The following is a 17,135-nucleotide window of genomic DNA, read 5'->3' as shown; positions in this document are numbered from 1 at the left end:
GACTTTGGGAAATCTTTGTCAAGCTCTACGGTGCAGAGTTACATTCACAATTGGCACTTAAAGCTTTACTGTGTAAAAATAAGTCTAATGATTACCTTGTCCAAAAGTGACATAGTTATGCCAGACTAGTGCCCGACCGATATGGATTTTTTGAGGCCAATGCTGATAATGATATTTCGATGAAAAAAATGCAGATAATCGATAAATCGGCTGATTTGCCGATAGCCGATAAATCAGCCAATATATATATTTTTTTAAATGAATAAAATGTTCTTTTTGGACCCTTAACAAAAAAGGTATGAGCTAAAAGCTGAAGCCTTGTCCTCATATTGATTAACTTTATAACAGAGAAGAATTTTCAAGTTTAAAAAAATGCAAAAATGCAATTGAAGCAGTTAGGGGGCTATTCAAATGGGCCAACTAGTAAGATATCACTCCTGAAAATGATCTTTGCCATATCACGTGAGGTAAATCTGCCCTATGATTGGATTTTGGAAAACCATGTGACGGAGAACCAATTCCGATTGGACACTCACATTGCGCACGTCATCACACATCTTCTATGAGGAGTACCAAGATGGCCGACGGTGGATCGAAAGTCTGCGGAGTTAACTTTTCAGCAAAAAGTATACGACGGCTGGGACCAGAGGGTTAATGGCAGACGGCAGTAATTCCCAGAACCCTTCCTGACGACCAGAACCCTTCCTGACGACCAGTGAATCTGAATGTTTCAACCTCTTAGCAGTAAATGAAAGTTTTTCATGCTAGAAATAAGGTCTACACAATGTGGGATTAATAAAATGTGTGACCGACGCAATGAAGTACATTTGACACATTACTACATAAACTGAGTTAATCAAACTGAGTTGAACTGAAACAGGAGAAATGTGGGGTGAATGTGATTGCAAAGTTATTACAAACAACATCCTTATATACTTACTTGTATGCTTTTCTCAGCCGATCAGTGCAGTGTGACGGCGAACTACGGGGGCCGGTGATGAACACATTTAAGCAGGGGTGTAAGCAGCTCTCATTTGAATGGAGTCAGAGCTCCATCTACTGGACAAACGGTGCAAGGACATTTTACATTGCCGACACAAACATTATTTCAGTAACTGTTCTGTTTATGAGAAATTATCGGCGTTCTGTCAGCAAAATTTCGGCCGATAGTGAGTACTTTGAAAAGGGCTTATATCAGCTGATAATATCGGCCGGCCAATATATCGGTCGGGCTCTATGCCAGACCCCAGAGTCATCTGGGTTGGACCATCACACAGGGGAAACATGTATTGTGGTCAGATGAATCAGTATTCTCGATATTTTTGGAAGAAATGCTTCAGTCCAAAGATGAAAAGGACCATCCAGACCGTTGTCAGCAACAGCTACAAAAGCCAGCATCTGTCATGGGATGTAGTTGTGTTAATACCCTTGACAAAGGTAATTTGGTTGGAGATAATATGGTTCGCTGTGTGGTTCACTCTCTGGAGTATCCAGTAAATATGTCACGTTCCTAAGGTTTGAATCATGTTGCTGTTAACTGATCCTTCATCAACCTGACCTGAGAACCTTTTTTGACCAGAACAGGTACAATGTGTTTGTGTCACCTCGTCTCTGCTCCTTCCCAAACATCTACAGGCAGCAGTTTGGGACCTGCAACACTAAATATAAATGTACTGAGGATGACTGGCAGATAGTGAAGCCGGGTTTTATTTGACATCTTTTCATCAAACTAATACAAGTCAGTGATGTTATTGTTTGTATACTTAGAAACACATTCTCAAATGGAGTGGGTGTGTCCCACACATACTCATATCGAGTGGGCGTGTCCCACACATACTCTGATCGAGTGGGCGTGTCCCACATACCACACATACTCAAATCGAGTGGGCACTCAGATCAAGTAGGCATGTCCCACACATACTCTGATCGAGTGGGCGTGTCCCACATCCCACACATACTCAGATCGAGTGGGCGTGTCCCACACATACTCAGATCGAGTGGGCGTGTCCCACACATACTCAGATCGAGTGGGCGTGTCCCACATCCCACACATACTCAGATCGAGTGGGCGTGTCCCACATCCCACACAACTCAGATTGAGTGGACGTGTCCCACACAAACTCTGATTGAGTGGGCGTGTCCCACACATAAATGGTAAATGGTAAATGGACTGCATTTATATAGCACTTTTCCATCTGTATCAGACGTTCAAAGCGCTTTACAATTATGCCTCACATTCACCCCGATGTCAGGGTGCTGCCATACAAGGCGCTCACTACACACCGGGAGCAATAGGGGATTAAAGGCCTTGCCCAGTCAGGCGGGGATTTGAACCCATGATCTTCTGGACTCAAGCCTTAACCACTAGACCATCACCTCCCCTACATACTCCGATCGAGTGGATGTAGTAACACTGTACATTGACTTGGTTGCAGTAAATGTTGTTCCGGCTGTTGTTCACTGGTGTTTTCATGAACTTTAAGAGAAGTTCTTGTAACTCGTTTCCTCCTCAATGCTGGATTTCTGTTTCCTGCCACCTCTTGATTACTGGAAGAATAATCTTTTTGAACAGATATCTAATTCTTTCGGGAAATCGGACTGAATCAATAAGACGTTTTGGACGTCCTTCCAAAGAGATCAGTAGACGACTTGAATCTGACGTATACGATGTCTGTTAGAAAAGTAACGGACCTTTTTATTTTTTGCAAAAACTATATGGATTTGAATCACATGTGACTGCATCAGACAAGCTTGAACCTTCGTGCGCATGCGTGAGTTTTTTCACGCCTGTCGGTTGCGTCATTTGCCTGTGAGCACGCCTTGTGGGACGAGTGGTCCAGCCCCCTCATCGGATTTTCATTGTCAGGAAATTGGCTGATCGACTGCCGCTTTGCTTCATCAAAATTTTTTCAGAAAGTGTGAGAGACAGACAAGTGGAAACCATTTGGAAATTTCAGATGGCTTTCGGTGAAGATCTTATGGGGATCACACAGATTAAGGACAATTACAACTGGATTAAAGACGGCCCACAGCAGCGGATGGCTCGCCGCGCACTGAGCGGCGATCGACAGGCTCAAACGACCAGATCATTTCCAAAGTGAACGCTTTGTTGATCCGGGACGTTGTCTGACTACCAGAGAAATGGCAAGACAGCTGGACATCAGCACTTTTTCGGCACATTCCACTGTAACAGGAGTTTTTGTAATGGAAAGAGGAGCGAAGAAATTTGCGCGTTGGGACGGAGGCGCATGGCACAGAACAAAAAGCAATGCTGTGATGAAGCCTCACAGGACATGTTGTGGCATGTCCAGCTCATCCACAATTTCTCAGATAGTCACATGACTGAAAAGCCACCGAAAGCCGTCTGAATTTTCCGAATGGTGCAAGAGCTGGGCATGTTAGGGCTTGTCCTGTGAGACCAACACGGAGGTGCTTTCGTCCCGCGCCATGAGCGGCTCCGTGGCAAATTTCTTCGCTCCTCTTTCCATTACAAAAACTCCTGTAACAGTGGAATGTGCCGAAAAAGTGCTGATGTCCAGCTGTCTTGCCATTTCCAAAGTGAACGCTTTGTTGATCCAGGACGTCGTCTGACTACCAGGTGAATGACGCAACCGACAGGCGTGAAAAAACTCACGCATGCGCACGAAGGTTCAAGCTTGGCTGATGCAGTCACGTGATTCAAATCCATATAGTTTTTGCAAAAAATAAAAAGGTCCGTTACTTTTCTAACAGACCTCGTATAAAAGAACTTTTCATCAAAGGCAGTGTGAAGCAGACCGGAGGATAACTGAGGTGGCACTGCTGGTCCCCGACTGCAGCACCTGACACCACAAAGTGCTTTAAATCAAATCTTGTACTGTGTTTTTACAGTTTTACGTCTCTTGCTTGGATGAATTCACATGACACCCAGAACTTCCGTTTGTGTTTAGCTGCACAAACTTTTCCAAAGCTCTTTCTCAACATTTTTAAACGCGTCTACAATTCAGCAGTGATGTGCTTCAACGTGAACCCGTGTGCCGTGATGAAATATTACGGCCGACCTTTTTTAGAATAGCTGAATACTCTCTGTGATGGAATGATTAATTTATTGACATTTTTAAAAAGGTTTTGCAGGATGTGCAGCCTTGAAAAAGGGTAATTAGCTCTTTACAAACATGGCATCAGGGCACAAATCGACATTAGATGATTAGACAGATGTATTACCTGTTCGTACCTCAAGAAATAGAAAGAAACACACAGACACATTCAAAGGTTCAGCTTTTCCCTCAATAACAGGTGTGTTAAATTCAACACAAGGAACGTGATCTATGAGGTAATTAAAATTCCCTTTATGCACTTACTATGGGTAAGTGCATAAAATGGATGTTGAATGAAAACAGAAGCATTGTAACTCTTCAGCTGCCTCTGGTTTCATTGTATAACTACACCTGGGGTGTTTAACTCATTGCCTGTGATGGGCGACAGGATAAATCACCAACTAATTAATATGATTTTACGTGCACGTCCCTGCAGAGGCTGCTTGTGGCCTTCGAGACGGGGCGGCTGGTCCAAACTCTTGGTCTACATAAGCTAAAAGTAACCTCCCCAAAATGTTAGGTTCTGATCTTATGAGCTATTTGCAGACTTAAATTTGGATATCTCAAAGATTTCTCACACCAAAGAACAAGTGGCTAGATTTTGGAGATGATCCATTTTCCACCCAGTTTGAAAAGTAACCTTTCATGGAATGGTGACCCATCCGGTGGGGGGGTTATGGGCTCTCGTCCACTTTATGTTACGGTATCCAGGGTTAAACATCTGCCCAATGTCCCTCAGGGCCTTTAGAGGACTTAATTACCATAGTTTCTGGATTATGTCATAGTATTTGTACTAGTTTGGGAGGTCCTGCAATTTATACTCCAGTGTGACTTACATAACAAACAAAATCACATATTAGTTATTAATAATAATAATTACAGTGACTATTTATACAAGACTTTCCCAGAAATCAAAGCAGTAAACAAAATTAACTCTAGTAATAAAAGAATAAATGCCAATAATAAAAAGTCCACGTCAACAATGTACTAAACCCCCAAAGCTGATAATGCAAATAAATAAATGCAACTTGTACTCCAATCCAGGGTTTTCAATCCCTTGCGCGCCATAGAGTTGCTGCAGTCAAAACAACATAGAGAAACCACATGAAAACCCTGAAAACTTGCTAAAACAATTATAACAAATAATCCGTGTCTGCTACGTTTAATCTGTGTGGAATTTAATAAGCGCAAACTGAATTTCAGACATATTATATATATTAGTCTGGAACAAAGAGGACAAACAGTGTTGTAAAGAACAATAATCAAGACGTTAAAGAGCAAACTTCACTTTCCCCCAGAACGACATGATCAGGAAGCGAGCGAAGCTCACAGCAGCTCCCACTGAAAATAACGGAGAGACAGACTGTGATTCTCACGTGTTTACATAAAACAAACGCAATAACGTCTATAAACCCAGAGAATATATTCACAAGAGTTTTAGGCACAATATAAAAATAGTTTTATGTTGTGATGTTAATGCTGTTGTCCGTGTGCAGCGGTTAAAGTGCAGCATGATCAGAGCGTCTCAATCTCAGTTCTCAGTGTTACTGAGATCTCACAGCACGGCGACCTTAAAGAGGTTTTGTGGGATTTGAAACCTGAAAAGGGCGGTTGTGACGTATAGATGGATTTTTGCTCTTCAAGAGGCATTTTTTTACAAGTGCGACTTGTCCTCCACTGCAACTTATACTCTGGAAAATACAGTATCCATTTTCATCAGGAGCCTGTAAAACATCTGTCAAACTGAGGCAAAGACGTGAGCCACACAAACTAGCAAAAGCATCCTCACCAAAAAAATCTGGTCCAGATCTAAAGGACCTCACATGCTGATATCTTTGTAGCATTTTCACGCGGATAAACAGCAGCTGTGCTATTTATTAATGTAGTGAGTAAGTACGTAATTCCTTTTAGCTTCTTCCGTTTTGCTCAGGGTCGCCACAGCGGCTCTGATACAGATCCGCGGGTTGATTTGGCAGAAGATTCACACCAGAAGCAACTCCACAATGGCTGCAGGTAGACTTGAACCGGGAACGTTCTGTTTTAGTAACGAGTGTCAATTAAACAAAAAAACGATGAAGAAAAGGTGCAGCAACGTCAGACTTTTCATTCATTTCATTCCCACTGTGGGAACGTGTGGACACTTGATGGACAGTGGTGGTCCGTGAGCAGAATGATGCATCATGTTTGAGACCAGCTGAGGGTTTATGGGAGGCAGAGTTCATCCGGACTGTAACTCTCAACCCTTTTCTCTTTCCGTCTCCCTCCCTATTTCAGACTGTGAGCCTGAGCACGTGTCCGACTGGTCCTTTGATGAAAACTGTCTCTTCTGCTGCTTAAGACACGAGAAAGTCACGGTAGGAAGCATTGCCACATGATGTCGGAATCTCACTCTGTGTTCTGTTTTACGTCAGTGTTGTTTTAAACTCTGGGCTTCATGGTGCTGTGGCTGTGGCGCCCACTGTCAATTCAGAGCCTGAACGTTCTGGATTTGAACCGGGGGGGGGGGGGGGTGTCCATGTGGACTTTGCATCTTATCCCATGTTTTCTCTACACTCCAAACCAGTGTTGTATAGTAACGAAGTAAAAATACTTCACTACTGTGCTTAAGTACGTTTTGGGAGACTTTGTACTTGAGTTTTTAAAATTCAGCTTACTTTCACTTTTACTTCACTACATTTCCGACCTGCAGCAGGTCTGTAATCAACTTTTTTTGCAGCGCGGCTTTGCTTTGAACCTTGAACCAATCGAAGCAGTGATTCGCAGGTCAAAGCAGTGCTTCGATTCGTGGATTCATTGTTTATTTTGCTTTATCCTAATTTTTCCCTGCTAAAACCCTGAAGAGCATATGTCTGTGAGTAATATTTAATATTTTTATGTTAAACCGACCTGTTATGGTCTACTGAAACAGTTGATAGATGTATTTTATAACTTAAAAACAGGACAGATGCTAACGTGTTAGCATGTCTATGGCGTTTTCAGTGTTAAAGTTAGCATTAAGCTGTTCACATCAGCACATTTGTGTTGATTTGTTTTCTGTATAATTAATGGCTCAGCGTTCGTTGTTGTAAAAGAGTCAAATTGTAATTTTTTTAGTTTATTCATATATTAATAGCACCAACAATAATAGTCTACATAATAGACAATAATAGTCAATAATAATAGACTAATAATGTTACAATACAATTTTAGAGAAAGAGACAAAAAGAACCTAATGAAACAAAACACAACAGAAAAGATAAAACCATGTAACAATGAAAATAAATAAATACATCTAGAAATAAATAACTGTTTCCTGTGAACACCTAGTGAGTAGCCTACTCTTGTTTAGGTTTTGAAACCTTGTTTCTGAAGTGTTTTTGTGTGATGTGCACAATTTTCAGTATTTTGACTAATACTACCAGTCATTTACAAGCCTAGATAAACTTTGTAATATAAAAAAAATCAGTCCGTTTTTGATTATTAACATTTACTTGTACTTTTACTTTCAATACTTGAGTACATTTAGTTGTACATTACTTGTCATACTTAAGTACAATAAATACTAGATACTTTAAGACTTTTACTTGAGTAGCATTTCAGTCGGTGACTTGAACTTCTACCAAAGTCATTTTTTTAATGGGTATCTGTACTTTTACTTAAGTGTGATTTTCCAGTACTTTATACAACACTGCTCCAAACACAAACAAGATATCTGTGTTGTTTCCTTGACATTTGACTGAAGTACTGCTGTCGTCTGTGCAGAGTTGGTAGAAATTTAAATATGTTATATGCAAATTAACCCAAATAGCATCCTCATAAAAATTTGAGAAATCACACAAAATAACTACAGCATATCAAGGAAAAAACAAAACAAAACACATCCATTAATTACCAGTGGTATATAATGTGGAACGCAAGTGTTCCCATAGTAATCATTTGTACATAACGAGCTGATTCACATCACGCTTACAAAACCCAAAGATTGCTTTCCTGCGTACTTCATTAAAACTAGGCACATCACTAAAAACAGACATTCCACTGGCGCTACATGAACGGTGAAATATACGTCTGAAGGAGTTATTATAGCCAACCGTTAACTTATGGAAAGTGGATTTTTTAAAATTAAACCAGAGATGACTTCAATACATATTGGTTCAAAAAACATTAAATAGTAGGTGTTTAACCTCCATGGAACACACACTGAAATTCCTTAACAGAAAGTTACCCCAAACATAGAAAGATCTCATTTGTCGTTCCATATCTTTGTCATCAGAGAGGTTATGAACACTGATCATCCCCAAATACTTATACTTCTCCACAAAATTCAGAAGGGATCTACCTTTAGGTAATATTGGCATGCATACAGTTTTAGCCTTATTATACAAAATATCATGTTTAACACCATAATCAGAACAGGTGTGAAGTCATTTCTGTAGGTCCTTAACTGAGGGACGCAGTACAACTACATCATCAGCATAGAATAAGTGGTTAACAAGTCTATTACCAAGCACACACCCAACTTTATCATTAACCAGATTACGACTTAGATCATCCATATATATATATATATATATATATATATATATATATATATATATATATATATATATATATATATATATATATATATATATATGGTTCGAAAAATTAAGCTGGTTTTCAGTGAAAATTTTAACGGCTGATGAGAGATTTTGAGGTAATACTGTCGCTTTAAGGACTTCCCACAGTGCGAGACGTCGCTCAGCGCTCTCAGGCGCCATCATCAGCCTGTTTCAAGCTGAAAACCTCCACATTTCAGGCTCTATTGATCCAGGACGTCGTGAGAGAACAGAGAAGTTTCAGAAGAAGTCGGTTTCAGCATTTTATCCGGATATTCCACTGTTAAAGGAGATTTTTTTAATGAAAGACGTGCGGGCGGATTGCAGCGTCGGCTCGCAGCCGCCGCGATGCTCCGCCACAGGAAAAACACCTCTGTTGGAAGCCTTAAGGACAAGTTGGAACATGTCCAGCTGTTAAACAATTTCTCATATACTCACTCCACTGAAAGCCATCAAAAGCCGCCTGGATTTTACAAATGGTTATCAACACGGAGGTGTTTTTCCTGTGCCGCCGCTCCGCGCCGGCTGCGTCCCAACGCACGGACCTGTCCGCACTGAAAACCAGCTTAATTTTTCGAACCGTGTCCACTTCGATGTGTCTCACAGGTTTAGAAAAAATTTTGATCAAACAAAGCGCCAGTCTCTCAGCAACTTCTCAGACAAAGGAATTCCGACGAGGGGCTGGACGACTCCTCCCACAAGGAGTGCTCACAGGCGAATGACGTCACCGACAGGCGTGGAAAAAGTCACGCATGCGCACGAGGGTTCAAGCATGTCTGACGTAAAAACATATGAATGAAATCCATATAGTTTTTGAAAAAACGGACAGCCCTCGTATATATATATATATATAAAAGTGTTGGAGACAAAACACCTCCTTGACGAACACCGTTACAGACCCTAAACAGTTCAGATGTACAGGATCCCCAGAGGACACAGGCCAGCTAGTTACAATACCAAAACACTATTATTCTTACACTATTACTCTTTAATCACAGGCATGAGTGTGTTGGTGGCTTCCCTCACTCAGCTTTTGGGAACGACCTACCTCAAACAGATTTACTATACAGTCTCATACCGTTTGTATTTCTGAGTTTTTGGTGTTAAATGAAGTCCAGAATCTTCATGTATCTTCTGAATTGTCTAAACAATACTTGCTGTAAAAGAGATTACATTTATTTTGTCCAATGACTTATGACCTCTATAAATGAAGGGACAGCTTCAAACATTGGATGTAATTCATTAATGGTTAATGTGATATTTTGTGTTGAATTCTGTAGATTAAACCACAAAAACATCTTGTTTCATTTGGACTCCATTGTGTTGATGTGCAGAATCACAAATCACAAATGTTGTCACTGTCCAAATACGTATGGACCTGATCGCATTCATCCTTGCCACTTTGGGTTTCTTGGTGTCCTCTCAGTAGTAATTTATGGTTTCCGGGGTGGGGGCAGGTTTACTGAGAAGGTAATGGTGCTATTTTCCATTCTTTTTTTGTGTTGTGTGAAAAAATAAGGACAAGAGGGAAGGAAATTAGAAAGTGGGGGGTGTGGGGGGTCTTTCCCTCATCTGTAGTCTCTTGCTTTTTAATCTGACCCTGGTCTGACCCTTAAGGTCCACCATCTGTCCTCCTAAAAACATTTTCCACCTCCCCCACAGCATGCCTCATCTGTCTCCCTTCATGCTCGCCCTTTTTCCTTTCCTTTGATTTTTTTTATTTATTTATTTTTTTTTACTTTTTGTTACCCAAATGCAGCTCTTTTATTAAAAATCATTCTTTTAAACTGATTTAAGATTCCACCAAAAAAGGCTGGTGTATGTTAAGTAAATATTTATTTATATTGCAGTTACCACAGATAAAACTCACAAAGTGCTACAGAAAAAATAAAATCAAAACACATCAAACGATATAAAACGTGATTAAAAAAATAAAAGAAAACAGTGTAAAAACAAGACAGCAGATCAGCAGAACATTCTATGATGGTTCTGTGACAGAAAATGATTCTTTGATCGTTTCTTTTCTGATTTTTGTCACTATAATCACTGTCCATGTCTCCTTGGACATGACGCAGCAGCCCAACCAAGACCCCCCCCACTGATTTGAGGTCAGAAGGTCAAACGTGCTGTCAGCGAGGAAAAGTTTACAGACCTTGACTTTACAGGCGAGGCTGGGATCTTTGTTGACTCTTTGATTGCGTCACTTGAGAAACCGAGCGAGAAGTTGGAGAGTCTGCATTTACAGTCCTGAATCGGCGCTGAGATCCAGGCTGGCGGTGACGTCCTGGACTCAGTCACTAGACGTGTATCTGAATGCGGTCAAAGTGTTAAGCTTGTTTAGAGATTCCCTTAACTTGGCAGTGACATTCCTCTGGATCACCTGGGAGAAGCTTGTGGAGTCATGAGGTGTTTGCTGAAACCTTTGCAGGAGAACAAATGTCCAAGTCCTGATACTTGGACTCTAACCAGTGACTGGAGGCAACAACTAGACGTCTTTGGTTCTAGGTCTCTTTGGAGGATCCTTGATGATTGTTTGCATGACTTTATGTCAAATGAACGGTTGCTACTGGAGACTCAGAAGGGGAGGATCACATTTTGGCCATTTCTGGACATGATCCAGCACACAGGTGTCTCAGGTTTGAGGACACCAGAGGCTGGAGAAGGCCAAGGGGACAACCTCGTTGCACCTGACTGTGGCAGACGATTAGTTTTGAGAAATGGGGATGGAGCGGTTGCTGGTTGCTATCTGTGATGCGGTGGACGTGGTAACGCTTGACATCAACGTACACTACAAGACTAGAGTGACCAATCAAGGCCGACCAAACATATTCCAACTTTAAATCTGGTTAACATTGAATCCTAAGAGTGGCTGGACTATGCCAATCATTAGTGAAAAATTAATAAAAGAAATCCTTGCAGGAATTATTTCTCAAACTCATCATAGTGCGTAAACCAAAATGTAAGCTCTGCAGTTTTAATTCTCTTCTTTGTCTCATTTGAAACAGTTTTAATCTTTTATTCATCTTCTGTATCTTCTGTTGATCTCACATACAGAGGAGGAGGACAGAGAAGTTGTCAAAATGACTGCATGTCTTTTCAAACTAGCGTGTGGATACCCGATCTGGGAGACCAAAGGATTGGGTCAGGCTCTGGAAAATATTTCAGAATGATACTCAAGGTTGAGTCAGGTTCGGTCACCTCAGCACAAATACACTGAACGTACAGAACCTTGGTGAAACCATGTCAGAGTTCTGCCTCTGTAACCTCAGCCGCTGTTGTTAACAGTGTAATTTAATCTACAGAGCATCTGGAAAGTTTTCACGGCACTTCAATGTTTCCACATTTTGTTATGTTACAGCCTTATTCCAAAATGAAGTAAATTCATTTTTCCCCTCAAAATTCTACTCACATCATCCCATAATGAAAACATGAAAAAAGGGTTATTTAGAATTTTTGCAAATTTATAAAAAAAAAAAAAAAAAAAAAAAAAAAAAACAGAAACCACATCACATAAGTATTCGTACCCTTTGGTCAATACTTTGTTGAAGAACCTTTGGCAGGAATTAAAGTCTTCTTAAATATGATGCCACAATCTCAAGGATGATCAGTGGAAACAGGAGGCACCTGAGCTCAATTTTGAGCTTCAAGGCAAAGACTGTGAATACTTATGTATTGCTTAGTTTTTTTTTTAATAAATTAGCAAAAATCTAAAAAACCAAAACATTTTCACGTGTGTAGAACTTTGAAAAAAGAAAGAAAAAAATTAATTTTGGAATAATGCTGTGACGTAACGTGGAAAAAGTGCAGTGCTGTGAATACTTCCTGGATGCACAGTACCTTTTTGTCTTTGTGGATCATTAATAGGGTTTCTTTTTGTTGTGAGCAGCATGTTGAAGTGTGGCAGTTGGCATTATGTTTGTATCATGTTGAAGCAGCACAAAGACTATATAAAAACAAGACTTCATCGTCAAATCCTGACAGAAACTGTCGGCCACATAAGACGCCCTTGTTTTGGAAAATGACGTCTGGAAATTATTTAAATCCTTATTGTGGAAACTGAATAAACAAAGAAGCTTGTGTTAAAAGCTTGAGAATTCATTGAGACACACCTACATGCATTGACAGTGACGGTCCACATGTAACATAATAACACGTATGTCAGAGATTTTCATAAGTTTATAATTTCTCTCCATCACGTTTGTCTTTTACAGCAGAAACTGATTTGCACCTCGATATATGAACCATGTATTAGCAGAGTCCAACTCTTATGAAGCATTGCTTCATTTTGCTTCGCTTACAGAGCCAAGCCCATAACTGTCCGAGTCATAGATTTATATTATAGATATCACTCTTTTATATTATATTTCTATCATATAACTGTATGGGCTGAGCCCTGACTCTTACGAAGCATTGTTTCATTCTGCTTCTTGGCAGAGCTGATTCAGACTCTTATGAAACATTGCTTCATTTCGCTTCGCTTACAGAGCCGAGCCCATAACTGTCCGAGTCATAGATTTATGTTATATATATCACTCGTTTATATTATATTTCTATCATATAACTTTATGGGCTGAGCCCTGACTCTTACGAAGCATTGTTTCATTCTGCTTCTTGGCAGAGCTGATTCAGACTCTTATGAAACATTGCTTCATTTTGCTTCGCTTACAGAGCCAAGCCCATAACTGTCCGAGTCATAGATTTATGTTATAGATATCACTCGTTTATATTATATTTCTATCATATAACTTTATGGGCTGAGCCCTGACTCTTACGAAGCATTGCTTCATTTCCCTTCGCTTTCAGTAGAGAGTGGTGTTAGATTGATTTCGTTTAAGTGTTGAAGCCATAAAACTGTTAAATCTGACTTTTTGAATAGTCTTCTCTGGTGTTTGTATTGATTCAATGAAAAGTTGTTGATTTAACCTTAACCTTATTTGAAATAAAGCAGTTGACTTAATTACACCATAAAAAATGAGTTTGTTCGGTTGACTCGGCATACCACCAGAGGGAGCCCGCCTACCACTGGTGGTACCACGGTTTGAGAACTATGGCCTTCGAGGATCGAAAATTTCTTTTCCCATCACAAACTTTGGCATACTTTGGTAATCCTTTGAATTCATCGCCTGCCGTTTTTGCAGAAGAGCCAAGTTAGTGCTAATATCCTAGTAAGGGTGTCCTACAATGGTTTTACAAACATCACATGGTACAAATCCAGTGGATTATGTCATCAAACTGTGTGTCAGATCATATTCGTGAGCAGCTGTGATCCTGAGCCGGTTTGTCACGGTCATAGGTCATGACCTTCCTGGATGCATATCCATGAAAGGGGAACTGAGGTTTTGTTGCAGACTCCTGGTCTACAGCTTTGAATTCCAGAAACTGATTTGGATTGTAGATTAACATCTGTAAACGTGTGTGTGTGTGTGTGTAGGAGCACAGCGTAGAGAACGGCACAGGCAGCCAGGTGCTGTCGGTGTGTGAAGACTTCAAACAGGATCAGTGTCGCATCAGCCGGCTGGAGAGACAGGCCCACGACTTCCTCAATGCTGTGTTCCACAGAAAAGGTAAGACGCGCTCACACTGTGCCCCGTCACTCGTGTTATCGCTTATTACCACATTCCCTCCGGTCATGAATATCTGGAATATGTTGGGATTTTCAGAGGTGTGTTTCACGCACAGGTTAAGTCATAGAATTTGGTCAATTCTCCGGGGAAATCAGGGACTATATGGAAATTTCAAAAATGGATTCCAGTAAGGGAGGTTAATACCTGAGTGTATTTTACAACTTATTTTTTTCTTTCAGTCTAACTAGAGTAGAAACTGAACTGAAGAGAGACGCCTGGTGAGAGTTGAAATAATTGGGGTAATTGAAGTTTTAGTTGGGTTTTACTGAAGAATATTAACTCAGAGAAAGAAGCCTGCAGTGCTTTGAGCGTCCTTTGGCCGACCATGATGTCCTCTGTGCCTCATTTGAGCCTCCTTTGGCTGACCATGATGTCCTCTGTGCCTCCTTTGAGCGTCCTTTGGCCGACCACGATGTCCTCTATGCCTCATTTGAGCATCCTAAGGCTGACCACGGTGTCCTCTGTGCCTCCTTTGGGCGTCCTTTGTCTGACCATAATGTCCTCTGTGCCTCCTTTGAGCGTCCTTTGGCCGACCACGATGTCCTCTATGCCTCATTTGAGCATCCTAAGGCTGACCACGGTGTCCTCTGTGCCTCCTTTGGGCGTCCTTTGACCGACTATGATGTCCTCTGTGCCTCCTTTGAGCATCCTATGGCTGACCACGGTGTCCTCTGTGCCTCCTTTGAGCGTCCTTTGGCTGACCATGATGTCCTCTGTGCCTCCTTTGAGCATCCTATGGCTGACCACGGTGTCCTCTGTGCCTCCTTTGAGCATCCTATGGCTGACCACGGTGTCCTCTGTGCCTCCTTTGAGCGTCCTTTGGCTGACCATGGCATCCTCTGTGGCTCATCTGTGCCTCCTTTGAGCATCCTTTGGCCAACCACGGTGTCCTCTATGCCTCATTTGAGCCTTTTTTGGCCGACCATGATGTCCTCTATGCCTCATTTGAGCCTCCTTTGGCCGACCATGATGTCCTCTGTGCCTCCTTTGAGCGTCCTTTGGCCGACCACGATGTCCTCTGTGCCTCCTTTGAGCATCCTTTGGCCGACCACGGTGTCCTCTATGCCTCGTTTGAGCATCCTTTGTCCGACCATAATGTCCTCTGTGCCTCCTTTGAGCGTCCTTTGGCCGACCACGATGTCCTCTGTGCCTCCTTTGAGCATCCTTTGGCTGACCACGGTGTCCTCTGTGCCTCCTTTGAGCATCCTTTGGCCGACCACGGTGTCCTCTATGCCTCGTTTGAGCATCCTTTGTCCGACCATAATGTCCTCTGTGCCTCCTTTGAGCGTCCTTTGGCCGACCACGGTGTCCTCTGTGCCTCCTTTGAGCGTCCTTTGGCCGACCATGGCATCCTCTGTGGCTCATCTGTGCCTCCTTTGAGCATCCTTTGGCCGACCACAGTGTCCTCTATGCCTCGCTTGAGCATCCTTTGTCCGACCATAATGTCCTCTGTGCCTCCTTTGAGCGTCCTTTGGCCGACCACGATGTCCTCTGTGCCTCCTTTGAGCGTCCTTTGGCCGACCATGGCATCCTCTGTGGCTCATCTGTGCCTCCTTTGAGCATCCTTTGGCCGACCACGGTGTCCTGTGTGCCTCCTCTGTGCGTCCTCCAGCCTCTGCATCCCTTCTGCATTTCTTTTGAACATGCTCAATCATTCATGGCGACCATGGCATCATGTGTGCTTCCACTGAACATGCCATGTATGACCTAGGTGTGCGCTGTGCCTTGCTTGAGCATCCTGTGGTGTCCTCCCACATTTTGTGGTCACTCACGTGATGCACAAGGGACTTCATTCCTATGTAAGTGGGCTTTAAACTCACTAAACGTCATCGGGTGAAACGTGACATCGCTTCAGTCTATGAACTTGTTGTTGCACTGAGTTAAAGACCACAGGCCTGAGTGAACAGGTTAGATTTCAGAGGATCCTTAAAAAATGCCCAGTGCAGGATTGCTGATGGGGGGTGGGGGTTGTGCATAGAAGAGAGGATGTAAGGATGAAGGAGATCCAACAGGTACTGAGGAGCAAGGACACGGAACGATTCATCAGTGAGGTGGAGGATTTTATCGGAGAGGCGGGACTTAAAAGATAGTCAGTGCAATGATGGGCTGTGAGAGCTCGGTACCAGTGAGACCCTGAGCAGGTGAGTTTAAACCTGCAACACTGTAACAGCTGCACTACTTCCCGATTAGTGAGGAGGACCGTGGTACCTTTAGGTCAGCTGGTTATTTATTGCAGAAAACTTGCTCACTGTATTTCTTCCATGGATCCACAAAACAACAATAATACAGGATTTGAACACATCTGCTGTTGTTACAACCATCAGTACTTCTGACAGCAGACTTCAAACACCAGGGTTTTCTGCAATGTCTGTACTATGGAGTGAAAACTTGATATTGTCTGCTGTGAACAAAAGCATATCGTCGAGGTCAAACCCAGAGTCCCACATGTTGTTATTGTTGTTAATGCACATTTTGGTGAAGGTCAAGGAAAAGAGGTACCTCAGATCCTCCTAGAGATGGACTCTGGGTCTTAGAACGCATGTTTTGGTTTTCCAGTTGCAAGACGTGAGCCAGAAGGACCAACAGTGCTGCTGGCATAGTTCTATTATCTTTCAGCCTACGTCGGTCTGCTGCTTTATTCTGTGTTTGCAAGCATTTAGTTGCAAAACATTTTTTTTATGAATTAACTGTTGAATTGAGGCAGATGTTCTTTGCATTTGTGTTTTTTGCTTTTGCAGTTTGGAAGTGATGTGGCCCATATCAGCCACCGTATTTTCAGTTTTGTTTGTTTGTTTTTTTACCTGGATGAAAGTGAGTTGTACAGATCTAGTTGTACTTGACCTACAAATGCACTTCAA

The 17,135-nt window shown here is 41.9% G+C and overlaps 1 protein-coding gene across 1 annotated transcript in view; it reads left to right on the top strand.

Annotated features, from left to right (window-relative positions):
• Positions 1–17,135, top strand: part of lcor (ligand dependent nuclear receptor corepressor) — a 141,336-nt gene that overhangs the window by 91,088 nt on the left and 33,113 nt on the right. The window contains exons 3-4 of the mRNA XM_034187638.1: positions 6,351–6,430; positions 14,085–14,217. Coding sequence (XP_034043529.1) covers positions 6,351–6,430; positions 14,085–14,217 — 213 coding nt within the window. The remainder of the gene's footprint in view (positions 1–6,350; positions 6,431–14,084; positions 14,218–17,135) is intronic.

Source organism: Thalassophryne amazonica, chromosome 15, assembly GCF_902500255.1.
Source record: "Thalassophryne amazonica chromosome 15, fThaAma1.1, whole genome shotgun sequence".
NCBI lineage: Eukaryota > Metazoa > Chordata > Actinopteri > Batrachoidiformes > Batrachoididae > Thalassophryne > Thalassophryne amazonica.
Note: the sequence above shows the minus strand (reverse complement) of the source record. Positions and strands in the feature narration are given on the sequence as shown.